Below are 27,819 nucleotides of genomic sequence, written 5' to 3'. Positions count from 1 at the left end.
GGAAAAGAACAGAGTGAATACTGACATGGAACATAACCAAAAACTATCTATGGGATCTACTTCCAGCTGGTGAAATATGCTAGCCTCAAAAAGAAAGTGATTCAAAGGTAGGTGAGTCTTTGAAAGTGTAGTCACTTATTCTGAGTTTTAGCTTATAGAGATGACAACAGCGTCAAATTACTGGTAGCTTATAAAATATTTCAGTAGAAAATATAAAACTATCACTAGATTGTCAAAATTATCAAAATACTGACAAAATTTTATGACTGTGAATGTACAGACAAAATTTAGTAAACCTTCATATCACTAGAGAAAATGGACTTCCCGAAGGCATTCTTAACGTTCTTCTATTCTTTTCTCAATTAAATGGAAGGTATGACTTAACAATGTTAGAGAATTTTTTCAATAACATGAAATATTTATCTATCTAGATCACTTTAAAGGGTAGATCATCTACTGATTAAACTATATTAAAATCTAACTTTAAAAACTTTGTCCATACATTAAGCAGATTAAAAATTCTTTCAAAATGTGTGCTTCTCTAAGTCTACAGAGACATCTGGCATGTTCTGAACATGCCAGACAGATCTTAAATAGCATCCTACAAATCTCAGAAATTGTTGATCTACACAGGGAGATTACAGCATTGAAAACAACAGGGGTGGGAGACTGGATATGAAGTGCATACATCCACTATGCTACCATTCAAAATCAAAGCAGATAAGTCAGAGTTAATAAATATTTTATGGCAGGACTGTTAGTATGAATTCTTGCAAGAGAGATTCTGGCTCGATGTGGGAATACTTTCTCACTTCAAATTTAATGCAAATTATAATTTTCATAGGCCTCCAACTTCTCTTCCTCCACAATCCACCTCAGTCCTAACCCCCTCCACCCAAATACGAGCTGTCTTTATTTTATTTTATTACTGACTTTTTGTGGTGGATTTGTGTCAAACCACCAAATGCTAACAACATTTTACACATATAACAATGGACTTTGTAAGCTGTTATATGCACTGAAGGTAAAATAAGTTGCCTCTTTTCAACTCAGGCTATCTGGACTAGAGGCTTTTAGTATCCCAACAAATTTAAACTTAGAGTGGTCTCAAAGATATTTGAATTCTAATTTACATAGAAATGAAAAGGCAAGACAAGTGCTGAAAGTTTACCAATGCAAATCTACAACAGGGAAAAATGTTCAGCAGGAAATTAATTTTCTCTAATCTTTTCTATATTGTTCATTTCCTGTTGGAAAAACACATCAAATATGGCCAGAGTTCACAAGTCAGACTTCATCTCCCACACAAAGAGATGGCTAAATGTGTTCTGCAGACTCTATTGAAAGGTTCAGACTACGGTAATAAATAGAGGGGCTCTTTTCCATAAAGACTTACTTATCCTGCTGAACTGATGTGTTTCCCTGAGAAACAGTAAGACGGTTAAAAACATTCAGTTCATTACGGGGCCGGCTTGGTGGGGAAGAAGGAGGTGAAAGACTAGCCTCTGAGGTTCCAGAATCTGAGCTACAAGAAAAAAAGAACATTAAATAGGTGGTTTTAATCAGTTATGATTTGTTAGGAATGTTATAAGAAACATGCTTTTTTAAAAAAGCTTTTCATTAGAGAATTTCTTCTTCCTCTCTTCCTTTTTTGTAAGATAAAATACACTCTGAACAATTTAATTAAAAAAAAAAAACAAAAAAAAACTTTTCCACTGGATTTTGTTACATTGCCCACAAGATGGCACTAAAGAAAAACTTGTCTGCTGAAATCTACAGTCAATACAAATAAAGCAAGCCAAATTTAAAATTACAGTTTTAGAGTTAAAACCAAATTACTCACTTTACAGATGAGTACAGGGGAAAGAGAGCCAGAGTGTTTAAAACTGATTTGCCTTTTCCAAGATTTACTCACTTTTATTTTTACATTACTTATCTGCTCCATCCACCATCTCCCAAATATCCCTGAGACATTCAATCCAGTAGAAATAGGAAAATTACAACTTTAAGTACAGGAAGCAAGGATGATTAGAAGGAGAACGTCCACGACATTCAAGTCAGCCAATCCAGTGGTCAAAGTAGGGTGTGCATGTTGGCACAGGAGAGAGGATGGTATAAGATTGTCCACTTGGGTACAGAAAGAATATAAAAACTACTTTTTAGTTTACTTACATGTTAAAGAAATTAGCTTTACTAATATTTAAATGGAGACTGGCACCAAAACTCTCCCTCCCTCAAGGCCATGTCAGAGATCTACCTGTCGCATGTAGCACCTTAGGTGACCTGAGGGAGGAGTGGGTGTGCTACAGGGGACAGAGGTTTCAGTGGCTCTCATCCATTCACTCAGCTTCATGTTGTGACATTGCAATTTATAAATGCCCATTTAAGTGGATCATCAGATTATACTATGCACTGTTAAGTAAATTAACCCTCACAAAACACACAAACAGCTTTTAAGAGATTTCAGAAAAAAAAAATTAAATGCAAAAGAACAGCAAGAAAATGGTACAACTAACACACCCTATGATGAACACTAGTTTCCTGTCAGCTATTTTACAGAGGTAAAGTCAATGTCAGTTTTATCAGTTAAAATCAATTTCAAATCTTTCTAGAAGACTATCTGAAATATAGATTCACTAAACTTCATCTCAAGTGTACATGAACTTTTTACAATGATATGCTCAAATAACTGGAAAATAAATAAGAGTACATGATTAGGGACAAGTGTTCAAATATGTTTACAGGTATGTGTGTGACCAAGAAACACTGAGCCAAACCAACAGCTGACTTGATCGTCTCGATTAGTCAAATCAGTCACAACCACAGATCTAGCCTGCATGTGGAAAATAATTTCACTATTGTCCTTTAGCATCTAAGTGCACCAGAGATTTTATGTAATCTAGTATAAGTAACTTACTGTTTTTGTTCCTTGGCCTTTGATTTTTCTTTTTCATATGCTTTTCTCCTGGTTATAGGGGAAGGCTCTGGTAGTTTTTTTTCTGATAGAGATGACTGTTTGGAACTAAAATAGAAAAAGCCTCTTTTAATCATCAAACTTTATTAAATATATACATACAAGTTTGTTTGGCAGAGTTTCAACCTAAAATTTTTAATATATCAATAACTGCAACTTGAGAAAGAGTATTACCTGGGAACAAAAAAACAAAACTATGATAGGAATATATTACATGGGTAATTTTAGTTGATGGAAGCTTGACACCTGTATATTTAACTTTTAAATTGGCAATCTTATTAAATATATGCAAACCTATTATCTTTGAATGTAAATATCAATGCTATACTGCCAAATGGCCAAAATCAATAACTGATTTTAAACATAAATGATTAGGTTGATTATAATTGTTACAGTTGGGAAAAAATTGTCTTTATAATCTTATAAGAACACAAAATATTAGAATATCAAAATATGAGAAACAGTGAGATTTAATGAAATAATACTTAGACACAGTCAAAAACAGTACTACCAGTAATCATACACACACACAAATGACACACAATAATTTTACCTAATATTTAGGTACTAGTAGCTATATAAATTTTAGTAACAAAAACATTCTTATTATAAATTTTAAATGTTGAATAGTGGCTGTATAATTAACAATTTAAGACTATTATTTTTGTGTATGTGATAATACATTCTGATTAAAAAATGAATTTTTATTATTGTTGACTAGTTAGATTAATAAGAAGAAAACACTATGGAATTAGAATGTACAATTACCAGAATGGTAAAACTAAATATTTAAATTTCATGTCCCTGACTTCTGACCACAAGAAATCACATTTCAAAAATCCTTCATCAGTTAAATCATAAGGGCCACTTAAGTAAATTATTTTACATCAAGCAATTAAAGTCATGCAGTAATGACATTAAGAGTTACCACACCGAGAATCTCTTAAATTTGAACAGAATTACACGTGTCTGAATTTATGAAAACTTGAGAATAAATCATGTGAAGAGACACAGTCCAAAATATATATTCTACAACCTGTAATAAAGGATACACTTAAAAAATGAAAAAAATAAAGGGGTGGGGGGAGGGCAAAAAGAAGGTATTACCTGAATCTGGATTCCAGGCCATAGATTAAGTCTTGAAGTTCCAAAAGTCTCTACTCAATCTATTCTTAAAATCTGTTCTGTTTATATCATTACCTTCACCAAAAGCATTTCTTTAACAGTCATCTTATCAAAAAAGCACTGAAGCCATAAGCTATACTGGTTAGCAATCTCTATCAGCAAATCCAATAGTTAATTACATAGGCCACATCAAGCACATGCAAGAAAGTTGTCATCATTAAAATTACATTTGGATCTAAAGGTAGCAGATGGGCTTACTCAATGGAAGATGGCAGAAATATCTTCATAAAATGAAGGAAGTTAAAAAAAGGTAACAAAACAAAAAAGGAAATTATGGGAAACAGATATTCAAAGGGGGAAAATTTGTTATATTTTATTATTTGCAGAGTCATGTAATGTGTGCCATTTTTTTGGCAATATTCATCAATGCAGTAATGCGTTCATTCCATAAATCATTTGGTAGATCATATGTGAGGATTATGGGAAAAAAATATCATTATAACTCTTTACCAGGGGCACCTGGGTGACTCAGTCAGTTAAGCATCCGCTCTTGATTTCAGCTCAGGTCATGATCTCACAGTTCATGAGTTTGAGCCCCACATCAGGCTCTGTGCTGATGGCGCAGAGCCGGCTTGGGATTCTCTCAGTCCTTCTCTCTCTGCCCCTCCCCTGCTTGTGCTCTCTTTCTTTCTCTCAAAATAAATAAACATTAAAAAAAAAAAAAAACTTTACCGGTGAATGATCTAATTTTAATATAACTGTCCAAACACACATACACACATAGCATACATACACATACTAGCCTGAGTTGGGAAATCTTCATCCTCAGGACAATAGTTGTTTTGAATAGAATGTTCATATTACATAAATAGGAAAGAGAATATTACCTCCTTTAAAGCTTTAACAGTACAAAAAAAAATATTTTGTGCATACACTCATCCCAGACATGCAATGGCAAGTACTTCAAGGCAAAAAATTAGGAAGCCTTAAAATGATTGTTTGTGATTGATATTTCTTTTTCCTTATAGGGTTAGCAAAGGTTTGCTATCCTGACCAGACTCTTAGAACGAAAAATCATGTTCATTTAAAGCAAATAAAAGATGTTTTAAAGCTTCTGTTTTGTATGATGGTTTTATAGATATAACTACCTGATTTAAGTGTTCCTAAAAAATTTTGTCTATAATTCATAACTCAGCCTTTATGAAAATTATAATCCTGAAGAATGACCCTAAAACTTAGAAACAAGCAATAGAATTGAACAAAGAACATCTCATCTTAAATGATTTCAAATGTCAAAAAAATTAGGGGAGATAACACCTAACAGAAATTCCTTTGAAAACCGGAGATCTTGTTTACGGAATTTTAAAAAAATAGAAATAAGAAATTAGCAACATGCATATAAAAATTTTTTAAAAAGAAAGAAAAAGAAAAGCCAAAGAAAAGGAAGTTAGTGTAGCTGGGCCAGACTTACATGCTGCCTATCTTAGAAGGGAAGCCAGATGGGGGAGGGAGCTCTTTTTCCCTAGCAGAAGTACCACTTGTCTCTGTATTCATTCCAATCTCTTGCCCTTCTGCAACAGGTGTAAGAGCGCCAGGCAAGGAGGCATCTCCTGTACTAGTGTCTGAGGCTAGTTCACTGCTATCTGCATACAGCAATTCCATTTGAGTGGTGGTTCTCCTTCGGGCCTAGTCAGAGAATGGAAGGAAAAGCAATCAGAAGCAAACTTTTGCAGAGATGATTAGGGAATAGAGATTTAATATTAGTTTGAAATAGGTAAAAATATTTAGCGTGTCATTTCCTAGCAAGTGTCAAACATAGCATGTAAGATAGTGACAAGCCAGAGCTATAGCCATATAAGACCTTTAAAGGCCATAATAATAGCCAATATTTATATAATACTTATTGTATGCCAGGCAATGTTCGAACACTTAATTACATTAGCATGTACTATCATTATCCCAATTCACCAATGAGGAGACTAACGCACAGAGACGCTAAGTAATTTACCCAAAGTCACACAACTAGTAAGTGGCAAAGCCAGATTCAAAAACAAACAACTTGCCACCAATATGACTATGTTACCCTGCCACTCATGGCCACCTCCCTCAACATAAAATTTTTTTAAAAAAGAAAGAAGAAATTAAACCGAAAGTTAACTGCAGGGAAGCTCAACTAAATTCTGATTTACTCCATGCTCAGATGCTCATTTAATATCACTTTCAGTTTTTAATTTTATTTTAATATCAATTTTTTAAATCTGCTTCTCAGTTTTTGTGATCCCATTCTCCTGATGCATTAGCTGTGTTTTTAACCTGCCTGCTGGATAATTCAACACGAGCCTACATGAGCTTTAGTAGCACAGTTAGGCAAGTGAAGGTTATTTTCCTAGAATCTAAATTCACTATACAAATTCCTTTCCTTACTCTTGAAAATGAACTGACTACCCTGTTGTTGTTCAGTTGTTATTATCACTAAGGTATTAATGGATAATCAAGGTGTTTACCAGATTATAAGCCTCTAAAGAGCACACACCCTGTTTTATTCATCTTTATTTCCCCTGTACATAGCATAGTGCTAGTACATACCTATTTAACGTATACAGTTAACTTTACTTTTTCAATGATGAAAATAAATGAGAGGCGCTTGGGTGGAACAGTCAGTTAAGCGACGGACTCTTGATTTTGGCTCAGGTCATGATCTCACGGTTCATGAGTTTGAGCCTTGCATCTAGTTTCAGGCTGACAGCACGGAGCCTGCTTGGGATCCTCTCTCTTCCTCTCTCTCTGCCCCTCCCCTGCTCGTGCAAGCACGCTCATACTCACTCTCTCTCTTTCTCTCTCTCTCTCTCTCTCTCTGTCAAAATAAATAAATAAATTTAAAAAAGAAAGAAACAGAAATGATATGAGATCCTTTCAGGCATCTTTGAATGAAGTTCAAAAGGAGTAGTAAGTAGCACCTCAGAAAATGTTTGGAAAAAGAAAACTCTCCGGCCAGTTTTTTACACTCTCAGTTCTCTTCACTGCCAACAGCCCAAGGTAGGGAGGAATCCTTTTCTTAGGAATTCCAAAGTGTAGCGGTTCCTTCAGCAGATAATGTTTAGAGCACCACTTTACACCTCTCTCTGGTGTCCCAGAAGGGCACGAATATCTAGGCTTTCACAGGGCCTGAAAGACATTCAGGACCTTAAGAGATTTTCACCTCTACCTAAGACTGGATCCAAACCATACCGGAATGTTTTCTTTTGAGTGTGGGAGTAACTTCTGCTTAGTCACTTAGAATAATAAAATAAAACCATATGTTACCAAGCTCAAGGATCATACATACAGCCTGGAGATGTTTTTTTGATTGGCTTGACCAGTGTTTTAAAGATCAGGAAATTCTACATAAAAATCTGTATTTAAGGCTTCTTTAGGAAAAAATAGAAGATCTAGTTGTCTTAGGCCTATAATCCTCATGGCAAAAATGAGCAAGAGTTGAGTGGTGGTTATTTGCTTAGGTGAGGCATATCCTCGTCAGGCAATCACAATGACCCCTACTCATTACATCCAGCCAAATTATTCATTTGCATTACCTGACTATTCACTATGGGCCTTAACTCTGTCTTACCCATTTGCACAGTGTTAATTCTTTCAGGTCCTGATTCTTTCCATCCATTTAACAAATATTTACTAAGGACTACAAGAATTCTTTGTTTTTAAACATCTTAAGATGGTTAGTTAATTCATCTAGTATCAAATGCTATCAACACTGAATGTGAAACATACCAAATATCTTACACATTTAACAGCATGTGGCATTGATATTTTTTTAAATTATACAAATATGCATTATAGTCTCATTAGTTTTTAATACAACTAATTAATGATTAAGAGTTGGCTTATTATTCAAACCACCTCAGGATACTACTTTAACAAATAATATGTGATACACTTAAGAAGATACTAAATGTTAAAATTTCAAAAACCTCCTGCCAATTAACAAATTTTGCAAATTTATGCTGTATGCCACCACAGGGTCTACAATCTCCTTTATAATTATTAGGAAACTTAGGTGACCTTAATAAATTACCACATAACTTCCTTAATGAGTAATGAAACTTTTAGGAAAAACCTAGAAGAAAATAAGAATTGGTCTCCATAATCATAGCTTCTCCAGTGGAAGAAGTGCAATAATACGGTAAAGCACAAGTTCCACAAAGGAGAAATATTTTGACATAATGTTTGTTTCAAAGGAGAATATGGTAATTACAGAACAAAAGTTGTTATACATGGAAGCGATGGTAAAAGCATGCCAACTTGCTAACCTTCTTAAGGGTCTGAGGCCTATGTGTTTATTAGTGATAAGAGAAAACTGTGGGGAAGAATGCTTACCTGTTATTTTCAATTCCCCTTACCTTGCTTTTAGGTTTCACTTCACCACAAAGTTTCATAAGGTCTGAAGATAGTGTGCTAGATGCAAATAAATAATTAACCACGGGTTAAAAGGGGACTTATAGAAAACGCTGTCTTCTATGTTTTTAACTATAGAAAACATCTTATAGGTCTACAGGGCAAAAAAGACAATATTTAAAATCAAAATGAATTACAAAATTATTCATTTTCTTTCCTTAAATATCCCAGTATTTTTGTGGTGGTTAAGTATGACTTAGTTTGGTTTCCATAATACTATTTCTAGTGCTATTCACTTAGCCATAAAATTCAAAATTATTTGTTTTATGGTAATTGATTGAAGCAACAAGATAAAAGTATTTAAAAAATTACAGAAACAAAATCTATTAAGTTTCTAAAGGCTCTCCTACCTTCCTTCTGATCCTGGGCTGTTCAAAGGTGCATCCTCATCAGTACTATCCTCTACATTTTCTAAAAAAAAAATGTCCAAAATCTAAGTATTATCCACATGCCACAATTTGAGTGACTGCAATCCCCGTGCTATAATAAATATCAACATCTCAATATGGGCACTTTGGTTTTCGTAACTGAGTCCAAATAGAAATGTAGAAAAATACTTCTAAGAAACCCCTTTGATTATGTGTCCTAAAATGAGAAAAAGGGTCCAAAATAGAAAAAACACAAGTTTGAATCATAAAATATAGAAGAACAACATTCACAGGATGGAAATGAGATCATGTGTTTATCAGAGTATGTATATATTTTTCAGAGTATGTATTTATCCCATGCTATCCAAACATATGAAAACCCACAGAGTAAAATACAAGAGAGAGTAAATGTTGCATGAGATCCCTTTAATGTACTAAGCCAACTTCAAAAACTATATAGGGGTAGACATACTTGCTATATTTTAATATGTCAATTTACTTAAATATTTTCCTTTATTTTTATTTTTGTTTTCAGGCAGAGAGTAAGAGAGTGGGGTGTGTGTGTGTGTGTGTGTGTGTGTGTGTGTGTGTGTGTGTGCATGTGTGAAGGTATTCAGAAGTCACACATCAGCATGCAGCTCATTCATATGTACATAAAAGACAAAAACAATAGGTTCACATGCAACAGTTTTGTAAATAAATACAAGTAAATCACCACTATTTCAGAACAACTGTAACAGACTAGTAAAAAAGAGGAGAAAAAGCAAACAAGTAAAACTAGTAGGAAGTCAATAAATCAAACAGCCACTGAAAGTAAACTATTTAAAATGTCAGTGAGCCCCTAACATAGGTGCAGGTTTTTAAAATATACACATTTTATTATAAAATCATTCTACAAAAGCAAACATATTATAAATAACATATATTAATCAAAAATATATATGATTTATCCCCTTTTAACTTGTAATTTTGTGCATGTGGACTGTGGACAACTAATTCCTTTCTCTGATGTTCCCTTTCTTCCTCACTGTTTAGCAGATACTTTGATAGAAATTCAGTAATACTTGATACGTGATAGTATTATCTAAAATGGAGCCCATCTAGGACCCATAAAAGGGAATTTACTTTCTGAAGTGAAGATCATGGTGGTCTTGAAGGCAATGTGTACCTCAAAGCCTACCACTAGAGGGAGGCTCAAGGACTTGCTTCACAGACGTGATAATTGCGTGTTAAGGTGACTGCATTAGTTGATAATATAGAACATGAGGTTATAAAGAAATGACAAACCTAATCTTTATTTTCCCATGCATAAAGGCTGGCTAAGATTTGCCAGTGTTTTTCTTGTAGAAACCAGTTAGTATGAGACCAGTTAGTATGTTAAACATCATATGAGTGCTTAGTAAAAACTTAGCTCCTGCTTATGCATGTATGACTTATTTAGAGATAATTATGGTTTGACATGACCAACCTGGCCAGAGGATAGAGGCCCCCACCAGGAAAGTCACCAGATCAGACTCCTCTGCTGGACTGAGCTTAGTCTGAGCACTATGGTCATCTGGGCAATAGAACAAACTATCACCTCACTGTTGTACTCGTAACTCTGAGAATACACATCCAGCCCACTACTAGCTTCTTTTCTCAACGCCAGAAAGTTAAAGCTAAAGGCAGAGACTTGCAACTTCCGAATGTCTTGAAGTTCATCTGTATCAGTGTAAAGTTGAGCAGTGTCACGTCACTGGAAGTAAACCAGGTATTTTCAAGTCTTTTTTTTTTTTCAGTTATTAGAAGTTATAAAAAAAAAAATAGTGTATAGAAAAGAGTTAACATAGCAGCCCAAACACTACTATCCTTAGAATGGCCTGTTTACAAAGTTGGACTTTGTCTGGCATCTGGAAACTTGATTCTCAGAGCATCCCCAGTCACTAGTTAGCTACCGAAGGTACTTACTGTACCTATGTTGTTTGCACAAACAATATGGCTTATGCTAAACTCCTGCTTTCCTTCTGGGAGTCCCGAATCCCAGACAGATGGAACCTATGTGACCAGTCCCCAGGAAAAGCTTCAGGTGCTAAGTACCAAGGGACTTCCCTGGACATAAACATTGGGCACATGCTGCTGCATTTTCACTCCAGAGAGAAATGAAAATTCTGTATTACGTCCCATAGAAGGGAAAGATCATAAGGAAAACTAGACATGGATTCCTCCAGACAACATCTGTGGTTTTTTGCCTTATGATCCAGCTGTGTATCCTTCCTACAATGCTCTCATGGATCTTTGCCATAAAAACAACCACATGCTAAGCCCCATGAGTCTTCATAGCAAGTCTCAAAGATAAGGGAGGTCTTAGCGATCCTAACATAGGTTGGGAAAAAAACAAAAGGATAATAAAGATGTTCTTCAAAGGCTACAAAAGTACAAGTTTATCAGAAAGGGATGCTGGCATGGTTCACCCTCTGGTCTTATGTTCTATCATTCTATGCTATGTACTTGTTCAGGGCACCAACCTGCTTGAAGGCCTTAGGCACACAACACTGTGGCTAAGTCCCAATGTTTTAGTTTAGTCATTGCCCAGAGGGACTCTTCTCTGCCTCCCCCCCCCCCCCCGCCCTTTCCACCTTGTCTTTTGCCTTGCTAACTCTTTTTCTTCCTTTATGTTTCAGTTCAAATGTCACCTCCACCAGAAAAGCCTTTATCAACTCCTCCATTCTTGTTGGGTGACCCTACTATCTCTTCCTATAACTCCCTATACATATCTCAATCACCTCACTGAATTTATCATACTCTGTCTGTCACCCCCAGGAAGGCATCAAGTCGATGAGGGAAAGATTTTCTGTCATATTCATCTTTGAATCCAAACACTCAGCCTGATGTTTGAGGTAAAACTGGAGCTAAGCAAATGTTTTTAAAGCAAAGTTTATAGGACTCTCGAGCTTCTGTGGACTTAACTTCCATTTTTTTCTCTTTCTGTGTTTTTCCTCTAAGCACCTCTGGGCTAGACTATGGCCCCCATCGCTAGCACAGATTTCAGCCATGAGACACAGGTTACATCAGCTGAATGAATGGGTTTCCACTCTCTGATTCAGACCCTTCTCCAGCCATAGACAAATGGAAGTTTGAAAGTTGTAAAAAAAAAATAACACTGCTCATCAAATTAGCAGTTCAATATCTTCTGCACTAAAGGATATCAAGGAGGACACTTACATTTTTCTTCCAAGTTAAAAGAGACAATGGATGTAAATAACAATTTACTTATTACTAGGGGCCCTTGGGTGGCCCAGTCAGTTAAGTGTCCAACTTCAGCTCAGGTCACGATCTCATGGTGTGGGTTTGAGCCCTACATTGGGCTCTGTGCTGCTGGTGCGAAGCCTGCTTGAGAGTCTGTCACTCACAATGCCCCTCCCCATTTTCTCTCCCTCCCTGTCTCTCCCTCTCTCTTTCTCTCTCAAAATAACTAAATAAATAAAGTTTACGCAAACAAAGAGAATTTACTTTTTACTATAGATTGGACCACGAAGAAGAACAAAGAGGAGGAGGAGGAAAGGGAGGAAGAAGAACAGAAACAGAAGAAACATGCCTGATAAGACATGGAATGGCAAAAATCCTAGTTATAATCCAGGAACTTTGACAGTCTTGGTTAGGATATAACCAATCCTATTTGTTCTACCTGTACTTGGTATAGCTTAAGCAGCTTAAAAGTATCAGCCTTTCCATACCTATATTATGCAGTTGATCTCAAGAAAATACTACTTTGAGATTAACATGCGGTATAAACATCCAAAAAAAAATCAAATAACTCATGTATTTTATTTATGTAACATCTTATTTAAAACAAATTCAGATGTATAGATTATGTTTATTCTACTGACACATAAAGGTAAGTACATTTAATCTTTCAATTGCATTCCTCTCCTTTAAGGATAAGCATTTAGAACACTTTTGGCAGCTGTGTGCTTACAAAAAAAAAAAAGATCAGATCAGATTCTGAAAAAAAATTTTAATTAAATAAAAACTGCTCCAAAATAATCATTCAGAAAAATCACAAGTAATAAAATTGCCCTGATACTCCTGGTCCTTCATGTGTATCATCATTGAGAGGAGCAGAGACATTATTAATGGGTGGGTGTAGTTCATGACAAGGCTGTAGTGGCAAGGGGAAGGTTTGAAAATCTCTATATTTGGTCATCTCTAAAGCCACTTCTAATCTGAAAATATTATAATCATAAATATTGTTTCAATATGTTCATATAGAATGCTTTGAATAATTTCAGTTTACAATGTTAAAATATACGTATTTAATTTTACAAAAATTAAGAATAGCTGAGAATCTAGCAAATATATACCAAAGACAAGTATATACCAAAGATATATGCTAAGGAAAGTTATGAGGTTAAAACAACAGATGCAAGTTAACAGATATATTTAAAAATTAAAAAGAAATGTATACTCCATTTTTTCCTACAAGAAACAGAAAGAAAGGCTTATGAAACTGGAGTCACAGCTGGAGGTCAAAAACTAAAAGAGAAAATTAACTAAAGTATACTTCTTTAAAAATCTAATAGGTTTTAAAACAGGAATGAATGTATAGGAAAGACAAAAGACTTAGTATGTTTGTGGTCATGGATACATTTCAAAAAGATCATGCAAAAACCAGTTGGCTGCCGATAAAAATTTTAAACATAAGATGTACCACAATTAGTGTACATGAACAATTAGTAATTCATGCAGCTGTAGGGTACACAGAAAGCTAAACATACTTACCTAAAGGTACGCTATCTAGATCTGTGTAAATAACAGCAAAAAGGAAACAAAAAGCAATACTCCAATCAAAACAGATCCAATGTTAAGAACTCCCACATAAAACAAGATTATGCACCATTTATAAGATATGTAGAATAGATGCCATAGAAAACACTTATTATTTTTTAAGGCAATTAGATATGCAGAGTAAAGTAATGAAATGTGGTTAATATTTTAAATAACCAATTCAGAAACTTGGTTGATCCTCTTTATTCATAAAAACTAAGTGCTCAATAAGGTTAAATAAGCCTTTTAAAGTTGGTAATCATTTCTTGGAATGACAATAATTAAATCCCCCCAAATTTATACATGCAAATTAAAGAAGGAATAATTATTAAAAGCATGAGTAAATATAGCATCTATTCAATCAAGCAATAGGGGAAAGAGGTATAGTCTAGCATTCTCAAAGAGCAAAGCTAGCATGCAATTTGTTTAACAGAAATTTAGTCCAAATTACCTTGTAAAGCATGGCCTAGTAAAGCATCTAGCTCAGGATTTAATTCTGCTTTCTCTTTCAACATATGGAATAAGAGCTGGTTTTGTGTAGCGCTGGTTATTTCGGTTTGTTTAAGCCGACCTTCAAGTACTTTAATTTGAGCCTCTTTCTGGGCAGCCTGAAGACCCTGTAACAACACCAAAACATAATAATAATAATAACAACAACAACAATTATCTCAGGTCATACATAACAGAATCTTCCATACAAAGATGTGTATCAAATAACAAATGCATATGATATATGGACTTTGACATCCAATAGACGTTGATTCACTGTAGGTCCTCCGCTTACTAGCCTGGTGACCTTGAGCAAATTACCTTATCTTCCTACTTCAGTTGCCTCATATGCAGAATGATATTAATAATATCTACTTCCTAGCACATTGTGAAGATTAAGTGGGAGAACATAAAATAAAGGGTCTAGCACCATCCCAAAGTGGCAAAAAAAAGGGGGGGGGGGAGCCAGAAATCATTATCATCCTCAATATTTAGGATTCTTACAGGTGACAGGTTAATGCATTTACATTCAAAGAGGAGGGAAGCACCACTGTATTTTTTACTTTCAGATTTCTTTTTGAGCTGTGAAAAATCAATACTAAACCAAAGTTATGATACCAACTTTGTTTGCACCCCAAGAGATTTTTCTTTTCATTTTTCCTTTATTAAAGCAAAAGATGAATTATTTCTTGTTTAAGTTGTTTACCTCTTCTAATACACAAGCACAATGGATGACAAGCTAATGGAATTGATCCAAATAGTCCTGACTTTTCTTAACTCTAAAGAAAGGTAAAAAAAATACTTTTCAGTTAAAAAAAAAAAAACCTTCTTACCTATTATAAAGGAAAGGGTCCCTGATGAAAGATAAACAAAATGAATTAATCATTATTTGGGTGTAGTTAGATCATACCTTATTGATACCCATTGACAAGAAGTGGTCCAGCAGGTATCGGGCTTCTGTAAGTGTGCAAGCATTAATGACCGCAGTGATATCCAATGTTTCTCCTTCTTCCTACATCAAATCAGCATATGTCGAACATTATTTTGAGCTGAATATATTCAGAGGCAAAAGCCTGTTGTCTCATTTATTTATTTGATAGTGTTGGGTAAGTTAATAAGACTCCTCAGAAAAATGTAAAATATGATCCCTACTCCAAGAAACATATGGGTTAGTTGAAAAGAAAAGACACATTTGAGCAGTTAAGAATTCAAGGTGGATTAATAAGTGATATACGTTTTTACATCTTTTTGATTTAAAAATTTTTTTTAATGTTTATTTATTTTTGAGACAGAGAGAGACAGAGCATGAACAGGGGAGGGGCAGAGAGTGAGGGAGACACAGAATCTGAAACAGGCTCCAGGCTCTGAGCTGTCAGCACAGAGCCCGACGCGGGGCTCGAACTCACGAACCGTGAGATCATGACCTGAGCTGAAGTCAGACACTTAACCGACTGAGCCACCCAGGCGCCCCTCTTTTTGATTTTATAAACAATAAATAATATCACAAAATTAGCAAAGAAATCTGGAGAGCAAGCAGGGAGTGATATTCATGCAAAACCTAAGAATCATAGTAAACCCATAAATAGAAAATTCCTTGATATAAAAATTCAAAGTGCTTTTCATGATTAAAAATACAAAAACATCTTCCTTAAGCCATTAACCATTTTTTTACAATTACAAACCTTTGCTTCTTCCATCTGCATGATGTTGGCTTGACAATCAGAAATACTGTCATTGATGTAATCTATGTTAGCAGTTAATGACTCCATCTCCTCATTGATGTTAACTACATTTTTATCTCCCTCTCCACTCTCCTTGACCATCTTTTCTCGTCTTTTTGAAAGTTTCTCCCGTCTTTTTGTGAGTTCTTCCCGTTGCTATTGAAAAAACAGATTGGATTTTAAGAAATGATATTCATCCAGGACCTTAAGAATATTATGCTAAATGAAATAAGTGAGTCACAGAAGGACAAGTACTGCAAGATTTCATTCATATAAGGTATCTAAAAGAGTCAAACTCATAGATGCAGTAAGTAAAATGGTGGTTTCCAGGGGCCGGGGGCCAGGTTGGGGGGAATTGAGGGGTGCTATGAAGTTTCAGTTACTCAAATAAGTTCTAGACATCTGCTAATCAACACTGTTCCTATAGTTAACAATGCTGTACTGTACACTTAAAAATGGGTTAAGAGGGTAAATCTCATGCTGTCTTTTCTTACCACAATTAAGACAAAACAAAACAAAAAAGAAATGATGTTCATCTGTTCACACATAATGCGATCAAAACCCACAAAAAAAGAAAAAGAAAAAAAGAAAAATTGGTAAGGATTAATGTACTAAGGGATCAAATTTGGAAACCTAAAATTACCAGTCAGCTAAGAAAGAACATATCTATGTTCTGTTTTCCACACCTTGAGGAGCCTATTCATATCCGTCTCCATATTGGAAATAGTCATTTTCTGCATGATGATGTCTGTGACCCTGCGCTCAAGAAGCTGCCACTTCATGCGAGCTGTCTTGGAAGTAAACACTCGGCCAGTCAACCCTTTCCTCTGATATTTTTTTCTATAACCATATAAAAACAGATAAACATAATTATTACTTATATGTTTATTTGACTGTATGCCAAAAAATAAGCTGTTTTTTCATTTAAGTCCAACATTCAGTAATAATGCCACAAAGATTATGTCAGAAGGAACAAAAGAATTGTACTGACCTGGTTCCATTTGTTGTGGGCGTTGGTAAGGCCTGGACTCTTGCCACAGGAATTCTCATTTTCTGCTGGGCTCCTGCCCTTGATACATCTGCTTCTACAGCAGCTGCACTGGAACCCGTGTCCTGAACAGGGGTATCGGATGAGCTCAGCTTCCGCACGACTTTCCCAGCTACTCTATCTGACATGGGCCTCACTTGCCTACGAAGAGCTGTAACCTGAAAGTGCAACAGAGATAGACTCACTCTTTTAGTCTACAGAAATACATCATGTATCTCAAAGCCAGATGTTTCCTCCAAATGATCAACTTGCCTCTTCGGTTTTGCGACGAAGAACCACTTCTTGATTTCTTTTTTGGGCTTCCAGAAGTCTAAGTTGATGCTATAAAAATAATATTGAATAAGTTAAAATACTAAACTGAAAGATACAATGCTTTCTACTCCTGCATTAACGTATGCCCCATCCCACTGCATTAACATATGCCCCAATACTTCCTACTCCTGCATTAACAGATGCCCCATCAGTTCTTAGCAAAATCTGAGCTAAAAACGACCTTGCATCCATTACTACAGATAAGAATATTTTATTCCAATAAACAAAAATACATACTGATGCAGGCATTTCTTTCTGAAAAATGAAGTTATCTCTGTGCCACAATTTTATTTAAGAAACATTCATAGTGCTTACTATATACAACTGCTTTTCTAAATGCCTTACAAATATTGTATCATTTCATTTTTTGCTAGACATTTAATTTTGCTGAGGAAGAAACACAGGTTAGAATATTTCCAACAAAGTCACCTTAAAATATATCAGTAATTATTAACTCCATTTTAAATATAGGGAAAACATATATTAATTGTATTAGCACTTTACAAGAACTTTGGAAATATTATGTTGGTAAAGTAAATGAAAAATAAAACATGTCGGTATTGGTTACCAATTTGCTTTTAGGTACTCTATATGATAAAGACAATTAATTATAAACAACTTTAAGTCATTTTATAAGGCTATAATTTAGGAAGAAATTTTGGACTGAAAAAGAACACAGATCCTAGTTTTGGTTCTGTCATTTATTCAACTCTGTGATCTTGGGCAAAGCTTAGGAATTGGACTTAATCACAAACATCCCTTCTAGGACTTAAATTCTGTGATATACCAAATAACCTTCATGTTTTGTATCCCTAGTTCAAACAGATCATTCATCTCATGTTTATGCATAGTCCTATGTCATCAGATGAGAATTCTCTGAGAAACGGACACTATCTTATCACTGCTGTATCTTCATTGCCTACAACAATGATTGACATAGAGGCAAAGTTAATAAATGTTTTTAAATAAATGAACTTCCAAAAATTAAAATAAACAAATGGTTTGAAACTTGTTACTAAATTAACTTTTTTCTTATTCAAAATCAAATCTCAAGCTCATTCATATTTTTGGTACAAAGGGTTTGAAGATGAATATGACAAGAATCAATTTAGAAAGGGAGTCAATATGCACACAAAGCAATAAGTAGAAGGGCAAAGGAGTCTGAATGTTAGCTTTGTATGTGACTAGCCAGCCTCATATCTTTATAACAGAATATTATATCATATATGATCCTATGTTGTAGAATAAGATTCAAAAATTCCATACTAGTAGTTAATTGTGCAATATTACTCTATCTCATATGAATTAGTTGTAAAGAAATAAGTACAGTACATTATAAGGAAATTATTCCTGTCATCCAAAAGTTTTCATTAAAAATAAAATAAATATGGTATTTGTCTCTCTCTGACTTATTTCACTTAGCATAATACTAACTCCACCCATGTCACTGCAAATGGCAAGATTTCCTTCTTTAATATGTGGAATTTAAGAAACAAAAATGAGCAAAGGGAAAAAAAAGAGAGAGAGGCAAACCAAGAAACAGACTCTTTAACTGTAGAGAATAAACTGATGGTTACCAGAGGAGAGTTGGGGAAAGGGGCTGAAATAGGCTGAAGGGACTGAAGGGGCCGACAAGGATTAAGGAATGCACTTGATGAGCACTGAGTATCATATGAAGGTGTCGAATCACTATACTGTATACCTGAAACTAATATTACACTGTATGTTAAATAACCAGAATTGGAATAAAAACTTTAAAAATAAATAGCCAAAAAGTGGAAATAACCCAAATATCCACCAACTAAGGAATGCAAAAACAAAATGTGCTCTATCCATACAGTCATAAAAAGGAATGAACTACCAATACATGTAATAACATGGATGAACCTTGAAAACGTCATGCTAAATGAAAGAAACCAAACACAAAAAGCTATATATATCATATATTCCATTTACAATGGGCAAATCCATGGAGACAGAAAGTATACCAGAATGGCTGTCAGGGCCAGGAAGACGGAAGAATAGGGAGTGACTGCTAATGGATATGGAGTTACTTTTTGGACTGATAAAAAATATTCTGGAATAAGATGGTAATGATTGTTGCACAATTCTGTGAATATATTAAAACCTTGAATTGTATAGTTTAAAAGAGCAAACTTTATGGCTCACGAATATATGCCAATTTTTTAATAGGAAAAAAAAAAGAAATATAGCCTTAATACAGAAGTCATCTTGTGAAAATATCTACTTTTCTCTGTCATTACTTTCTTCTATCTCCTTAAGTTTTCTTTTTATTTCCCAAAGTAGGTTTCTATTTTCTAAAATATGCTGTATGCTCAGATTTTCTCCAGGGAGGACTTAGAAAAAGTTGAGCAAGAAAAAAGGAACAGAAGCTGAAACCTAACCAACAATGGAGAAAAGACCACGGTGGCCTCTTCTTCTGAGGAAAAAAAAAAAAGAACCACCATAAATGAAAACACCAAATTTCTGGGGTGCCTCTGACTCTTGATTTTGGCTCAGGTCATGATCTCATGGTTCATGAGATTGAGTCATATGTTGGGCTCTATGCTGACAGTGTGGAGCCTGCTTGAGATTCTCTCTCTCCCTCTCTTTCTCTGTGCTCATGCTCTCTCTTACCCCACTGTGCTCATGCTCTCTCTCTAAATAAATACACATTAAAAAAAAAAAAAGAAATAACCATATTGCCAAAATTTAGAAAGAATAAAAAACAAATAGGCTGTAACTTAAAATCTTAACACAGCTACAGTTAGCATGCTGGTATATATCCTTAAAATTTTCCCCTCATTTAATCAAGCATGCATATATGAAATGCTACTTTATGCTTAATGTTAAATCACAGTCATTTTTCATTTTACTATGCAGTCTCCAAATCCTAATCTTCAATAGATGAATAATAACCTATTAAATGAGATGGGCTATAATTTATTTAACTATTCTCCATACTGTCAAGTATCTTGGTTGTTTTTACGTTTTTCACTATTACAAATTACTCTAGATTAAAGATTTTAATACATAACAATTTTTCTTATTTTAGATTATTTTCTTAGTCTGAGTTCATGGAAGAAGCAGGATTCTTGAGTGAAAGAATATGAAAACTTTTGCGCTCTTATTAAAGCCACCTCTAGTGAAACTGGGTTATTATTCAGGAACATCTCTAAGACTCTCTAGGTGAAACTGTCTTTGGAACCATCCTAAAATCACTACCTTATACAATACTATAAGTAGTTACCTGATTTCCCTAGAGATAACCAATTATATCTTTGCCATTTTCTCCTATCTCATCATCTAGGAAATAAGCCTCTAACAAAATTTATAATAACATTATATTGTTTTTCATAAGCTTGTATATTGAATCACTATAATCCATATAATAACTGCCATATTACTAAATTAATGCATACTTATTGTCCGTATGCTTATTGTCCTTAACCTGCATTTAATAGTTAAAGTTATAAGAAAATTTTCTTCCATTTACTAAACAAGCTTGTTCAATGTACAAGATTTGTATATAACTGAAAGTTAAAGTCCACTCACATCTCTTTTACGTTGATCTTTTTTCAATTGAGCAATCTCTCTGTTTCTCCTAGACTCTGTCAATCTGGCTTTTTCTTGTTCTTCTTTCATTTGTTTCATTAGTCGAACCTAAAAAAATTAGGTAAACACATCTATTGGAGTTACCCTATCACAATATTCATTAAACTAATGGAAGCAAGCAGTTAGAATTCCGAATACTTAACAGAGACAAGTGGACTTTTGTTGCACATTTTAAATGGTCAATTCTAATTTTTGTGGGATTAGTACATTTCTTTTTCTAATAACTTTTCTAATACATTCCTATCAAATTGCTTAGTGCTCTATGCTTTTTATATAAATGTTCAATTGTTCTATACCTTGAATGAATTTTTGGTACTTATTACCAGTAGCTGTGTGACCTTGAACAAATTACTTTACCTCCCTAGGTTTTCATTTTCTCATATATAAAAAATATATATATAAAATAACAGTTCTGTGGCATTATACTATTATGAGAATTTAACAAGTAATACCTGAAGAGTGCTTATAATAATGCTTGGCATATTGTAAGCACCTAATAATTTTAGCTATTGTTGTCCTCAGCAAAGACACAACATAAGAATCTAAAACTTCCTAAATCATTTTCACATTTGCTGATTTTCACACCGAATGTTAATAAGAAAAATTCACCCCACAGAAAAAACAGATAACAGATCAGAATTCACATACTCTGTTTTGTTAAGAGAAGATGATGTGCATTCTTCTATGCATGGGAATGATAAACACTAAATTCAAGATAGTTGTTACCTCTTCAGGAAAGAAGATGATCAAAAAGGAATACATAGATTTTCCATATAACTGTAGTGTTTAAGATAGTGTATATAGTGTTCATTATGTAATTTTTAATGATTTTTTTCATGTTTGAAATATTTTACATGTTTCAGGAGGAGAGATATCCATCAGAGTCAAAAGAAGCCCTATTTTCAACCACATGATTTTCACCTACTCTGAAGAAAGGTTTTGATAATGGATGAGTGCAGGAAGCAACTTCTAATTGCCAAAAGGAAGTACATCATTTGTAAGACTCGGTTACCCTTTTATTGAATATGGAAAGAATCACAATAATTTTTTTGTCCCAACTGAAACACATATCCTCAACATCAGATTTTAATGCAAAATACAGTCAGTACCTTTGTTTTTTTCATTTCCATCACATCCTGCTGCAATTTCTTCAATTGCTTTTCATATTGAGACTGGTTTTTAAGCAACCTTGCATGCTCTTTCTGAGCTGTCTGAAGTCTTTGCAGTTCTTTATTCATGGCTTGAAGTTTCTTTTCATATTCAGACCTAACTTTTTTTGCCTTTTCTTCTGAATAAGACTCCACTGAGCCTAAATGACCAAAGGATATTTGCATTTGTTTCTGTGAGACACAGATTTTTCACATCACAGATTTATAACTTATGACCTTAGAGAAAAACTACCTCCCAAACACAAACTTCAAGAAGCCAGGGTATCTTTGAATTACTCTCTGTTTTATTATCTACTCTCAACTTGTTTAACAGTTTTTTTTTTTTTAATTTAATAAATGTTTCCAGCATTAAGACAGTAAAACAATCAGCCACAACTTTGGACAAAATAATTAAATAGCCTAAATAGGTATCAAAATGAAAAAAAATAGGCAATATTTAACATGACACAAACTCATATTTAATGTGGCCGCTAATGTAATGTCTTTCTTCTAAGGGAAGCAATGATAAACACCCATTTTGGCAATTTAATGGGAACCTTAATTAGAATTAAATGTAATTCTTACCTAAATTCTGGAGCACCTGGTCTCTCTCCAACTGAGTGTCCCGAATCTTATGCTGCAGCATCATTAGCTTCTCTTCATACTGCTTTTTCAGTGTCTGCAGTCTTTTCTGGCTGTTTTCTAGTTCATCAATCAGTTTTTGCTTGATTGCAATTTCACAGGTAATGTTTGCTAAGTCTGCTTGATAATTGGCTATTTATAAAGGAAGAAAATAAACATACTGCAGTAGGCAACAATATCATAATTCCAGCTTTTGAGCAAGAGCATGAAAACGAGCATCTACATCCAGGCATTCACTTCGCAGCTAGAAGGAGAACATCCTAGGTAACCCCAAAACTACGAAAAGGTGGTAAATTAACAGCGTTCACACTAAGCAGTGACAACAGATACTATTTGTACTAAATAAGAATGGAAATCACATAGTGACTAAATCCAGTAAGGGCAGAAACATGAGGCTGGAAGGGGATACACAGGTTGGCAGTTGTAAAAGCTGCCTTCATCAAGAAGGAAATGGAGAATGTTCTCTCCCCAAATTTTAAACATATTCCCCAAATGAATCTTTGTCCTTGTACTAGACAGCAAGTACCTTTTTCATCTGATTCGGAATCTGATTCATCAGAGCTTTCACCCCCTTCAATGTCATCTTCTTCTTCCTCCTCCTCTTCCTCTTCCTCCTCATGATCACTCACTTCTTGACTTTCTTCCTAAAATGTGATTTGTGACTATTAATAGTCCAATATCAGCAAAACAAACTGATTACCTCATTAGATTGCCAGAGTACGAGATACAGAAGTATACAAATTTCACCTTTCCGTACTTCAAAAATCATTTCACACTTGTAAGGGTATTACATAATTTGTCTTAAATAAAATAGTGTTTTCTCTCTCACAGTATTCTATCCACACACACACAATGCTTTCACATTGCACAAAATTGAAAGTCGCCAGTATTTTTGGCTCACATTTCTGAAGAAAAGAAATCCTTAAGCAAATAGTTTAAAATGGATGCATGATAACTATTTCCCTTTTCTACATATAAATTAGTAGCTATCGGCAACCATAAATAAGCTAAATTCAAGGACTGAAATTTATAAGTTCATTCTTTCATACTTACCACCTCTAATTCATTGTTCTCTCTTTCTGTAATACCCTTTTCTTCTTTCTTCTCTTGGTCAGTATCTGCATTATCCTCTTTACCAGCCACACTTAAAAAAAAAAAGAGGAACAAAAAGATACAGTATTTAAGTAGAGAGGAAAGGTGTTCACTTTTGTCTCCCAGATTTTAAAAACCATCAATTACTTTTGGAAATAAACTAAGAGTTTATCATTTGAGCAAAGTTATGTCTGATGTTTCAGAGGAAAGTAGAAATTGCCATTCCAGCCATAGTGACTTATCATTGGGAAAAAGATCATTTTCTAGAAACACTGAGGAATAGATTATCCCCTAGAGTATGAGATCTGAGGAGACCGCTAAGAACTAGTCACAGTAAGTCAATTAATTAGAAGGTAGATGATTTAAATTCAAAGGAAATCAAAACAAATATTTTGCTTTTCTCATCTAAATATATGACTTTTCCCATCTAAATACAAAGATACAGAAGCAGCATTTTTATTGGTGACCTGATACATTTAAGAATAAATTTAAAGATTCAGAATAAATCTGTGCACCAAAGTTTGTCTACACTGGCTGCATCCGCTAGTAATGGCACAGGCTCTTTTTTCATATGCCATATCTACAGCACAGGACTTTTCTTAAAATGTTCTCACCAAAATGGGTCTTTGCACATCAAAACTGTCTGAAGTTCAGCCTAACCTTTGACTGACTAGGAAATACCAGGGTCTGCCACAAAATTGGCCATACAAATGGAAGCCTCTTCCTCAGTCTTCTGGTACTAAACAGCTCTAACTACATACTGACGTTAGGTGATGTTTATAGCTAAACTAACTCAGCCCTGGTGGCCCTAAGAAGACAGTGCACACTACAGTGAGCAAAGTTTTTCACACTTAACTCACTCTTTTATGGCCTAGCAACCATGGTCAATTATACATAGAAGTTACATTTCTGTTTGCTAGACTCACACATTTAATCAAACTAAATAATACTAAGAAAGTAAACTTGAAGTAAATATATACATGAAAGATTTCTTCTTGTGCTACTGTAAAATTTTTAAATCAAGACTAAAAAAATGCTCAAAAGGCAATATTGTCCCAATAAAATTCCCCTTGAAACAGCTTAAAAACTGTATCAAAATAACTTTGGAACCACTATCATTTCTTTCAGATATTCTGCTACACTAAAAAACTGCCCTAATACCTGGACTTGTTTTTAGCTTCTAGGCTAAAAGTTTAATCTTATTTAAGCTATGTTATTATTAAACTGTAATGTTTAACCCTAGGTCTGAATTCTCACAGATACTTTTGTATTCAGAGTAAGACAAATACTTTCCTTTGTAAGCACTTTTCAGAGTTCTTAATTTATGTTTTTTTATGTGATTACTTCTTTAATTTCTATCTTCCCCACTAAACTGTGGGCCTTGTGAGGGCAGGGATCATCTCTGTTTGACTCAGCATTATGTCCCCCATACCCAAGGGATGCACATAATAAATGTGCAGTAAGTGTTTGTTAAATATATTAATCTCTATGACTCTACATGAGAACTTCTGTTTGTCACTTCTGTGTATCTCATGCACTAATTATGTGAGTCTGATGGCATAAACTGAAAGATGCATAAAGATACATAGAAGACAGCATGTCACTAGAGTGAGAAGGAACTACCAGTAAAAATTTCAATAAAACAATCTTAGCTGGAAAGAAATCAAGTAAACTATAACAGGTTCCATGAATGTTGTTAAATCATTTTGCTAGAGAAAAATGCTGATGATATGGAACGACTCTTACATCACTTGTATTATACTAGGACTGTTGATTTTCTATCATGCAGTTCCAACTGAAAATCTAGAAGGAAACTCCCTTTCATCCATCATCCCATTCAAAGGACAGTACCATGTACTCAGACTATACTTGAAGTTAAGGTTAAGGCCAGGACAGGAGAATGTGTTTGGAAAGACCTTTCTTATCAGCATTCCCCAGTCTCTCCCCTATGCAGCCTTCCTTACTCACCTGTAACTGTTGCAGCACACGATTTTTGTTATTGGTAGCCACTTCATTACATAAACTGCAACCCAAATTCTCTTTTACTCAGGTTTAGGCTTATAGCTAGATAACCACTTTATTCTAACCCTCCTATTTTCTCCAAGTCACTAGTGTCCAGCAAATGTTACTTTTCACTTATATTTCAAGTTAACTCATACATTATAAGCTATTCATACCAATTCTGATACAGAAAGATCAGGAGTTATAACTTTACATTATTAATTTACCTTTATATACCACTTAAGGCTTAAGCTTTTAAAATATAAGTTGATGCTTTGTAATTATTGCACCACAAATATTCAAGTTTTCTTCAATAAAGTGAGACAAACTGATATCTAAAGTAACTATCTAACCAGCAATGAAAGATAAATTTAAGTTTGCATGTTACACAGAATCAGAATCTTGGAGTTGGAAGGAACACTAGTGATCATGTGGTTTAGTCTCTTTAACATTTGACAACAAATGTCAACAGTTTTGTTGACAACCTAAAAAGCTGTGTTGTGGGGAAATTAATCCACTCAAGGGGACTAAAACCAGTGTCTTGACTGCAGGTCAGTATTCTAGAATCTTATGCTTCAAGTTCAGGGAAGTATTGGCATCACTGAGAAGATTATTAGATAAGCAAAATCTCAGGCTTTAGTTTAGTTTTAACTGAATCAGAATCTTCATTTTATCAAACCAGCCAAGTGATTTGTATGTATATTCATGTTCGAAAAGCCCTATCCTAGAGCACAAAACTGCTCTGTTTTTGCTATCCTTTAAGGACGATATAAAACTTTGAAAGAAACTTTACTCACTAAAGACACTTAAAGGACTTGAATATCTTAAGGCGGAAGACTCCTTCTATATACTTTAACCATGTATTTTATTTTGACCTTCTGAAAGAGAAGAAATCTCACATTTTTAATGCCATGATCTAATTCTAATGACAAATATAATGTTCTAAATATACTAATTAGTTGAGTTCTAGTACAACTTATAATTAGAGTTATATTCTCATTATTAAATACTTTAAATAAGTTATAGAATTATAGAATAAATTATAGGTATTGTTGAATACTATATAATATGTGGAATATAATTGTGGGATGTAAACTATTAAATAATTTCAATAAAATATAATTTTTAAGTTTTCATATTTAAAATAAGATATTACTATAACTGATGATTACATAGTAAAAGTTCTCAAACAGCTTATTTTAAGTAAGAGATGAAATTTCTAAACTGGTGCTTCTAAAATATTTAAATATTATTTTCTTAATCATTTTGATTATATAATCTGGAGGTTTATTCAGAAAAATCTATGAAGAGAAGTTATGATAAGTAAAATACTACTTGATCCTGGTTTAAATAACTATAATTCTGAATGACTAAAATGCAAATTTTTATTATATAAGAAGTTCAGAAATGTGCGTCTAAATTTTGCTCAAACTTAAATGAGAAAAGAAAATATCTCATTTTGACACTCACCTCAAATACATATTAAAAGCAAACTTGTTTTAATAATTCAACTTAAGAATGTCTTAGATAGCTTATCTGTAGTAATGCCATAGTTTCCTTTTGCTTTGTTGCCATTTAATGTTGTTTTCCAACAACAAATATTACAAATATTCATATATACAAATACATCTATATTTGTATATACAAATACATTTGTATATACAAATATTATACAAAATAAGAAAGAGGGAGAGAAAAATCCACCTGTGACTTAGCATGGGCTGCAACAAAATCTCAATTCCCACCCAATTAAAAGTTCCCAGTCTGCTCACAAGTTTCTGGAAGATACATTCTGAAAGTCAATGGTGAGTTTTGGGGGGCATCATTTTTAACCTAAAAAAGGTAAGTCATTAAGCACTATCATAATTAGGATAATTTATTCTGAAATCACATGAAATTGTCTGAATTTTAATCCATGTAACTTGTGAGGGTTTTATTCTTAAAAAGCTGTTTTTAAAAATACATTTGGTGTATTTGTCAATTTTATAAAATCATCATTAATTTTAGGAGCACCAAGCTAATCTAGTCTGAA

At 34.0% G+C, this 27,819-nt stretch overlaps 1 protein-coding gene across 13 annotated transcripts in view; it reads right to left on the bottom strand.

Moving 5' to 3' along the window:
* Nucleotides 1-27,819, bottom strand: part of KIF21A (kinesin family member 21A) — a 151,401-nt gene that overhangs the window by 21,239 nt on the left and 102,343 nt on the right. For 6 of the 13 annotated variants that reach the window (XM_040488429.1, XM_040488430.1, XM_040488435.1 and 3 more), the window contains 17 exons: nucleotides 23,748-23,838; nucleotides 23,221-23,338; nucleotides 22,638-22,826; nucleotides 22,014-22,213; nucleotides 20,845-20,952; nucleotides 17,230-17,298; nucleotides 16,921-17,135; nucleotides 16,616-16,769; nucleotides 15,891-16,085; nucleotides 15,119-15,220; nucleotides 14,171-14,336; nucleotides 13,675-13,695; nucleotides 8,899-8,959; nucleotides 8,494-8,548; nucleotides 5,571-5,785; nucleotides 2,918-3,022; nucleotides 1,397-1,525 (listed from right to left, as the gene is read on the bottom strand). In XM_040488429.1, coding sequence (XP_040344363.1) covers nucleotides 1,397-1,525; nucleotides 2,918-3,022; nucleotides 5,571-5,785; nucleotides 8,494-8,548; nucleotides 8,899-8,959; nucleotides 13,675-13,695; nucleotides 14,171-14,336; nucleotides 15,119-15,220; nucleotides 15,891-16,085; nucleotides 16,616-16,769; nucleotides 16,921-17,135; nucleotides 17,230-17,298; nucleotides 20,845-20,952; nucleotides 22,014-22,213; nucleotides 22,638-22,826; nucleotides 23,221-23,338; nucleotides 23,748-23,838 — 2,193 coding nt within the window. The remainder of the gene's footprint in view (nucleotides 1-1,396; nucleotides 1,526-2,917; nucleotides 3,023-5,570; nucleotides 5,786-8,493; nucleotides 8,549-8,898; nucleotides 8,960-13,674; nucleotides 13,696-14,170; nucleotides 14,337-15,118; nucleotides 15,221-15,890; nucleotides 16,086-16,615; nucleotides 16,770-16,920; nucleotides 17,136-17,229; nucleotides 17,299-20,844; nucleotides 20,953-22,013; nucleotides 22,214-22,637; nucleotides 22,827-23,220; nucleotides 23,339-23,747; nucleotides 23,839-27,819) is intronic. The other 7 variants (XM_040488431.1, XM_040488436.1, XM_040488437.1 and 4 more) reach the window with 2 other exon arrangements.

This window comes from Herpailurus yagouaroundi, unplaced genomic scaffold, assembly GCF_014898765.1.
Source record: "Herpailurus yagouaroundi ecotype Mexico unplaced genomic scaffold, PumYag 166, whole genome shotgun sequence".
Classification (NCBI taxonomy): Eukaryota; Metazoa; Chordata; class Mammalia; order Carnivora; family Felidae; genus Herpailurus; species Herpailurus yagouaroundi.
The sequence above is the reverse complement of the archived record's forward strand: the minus strand, read 5'-3'. Positions and strand labels throughout refer to the sequence as shown.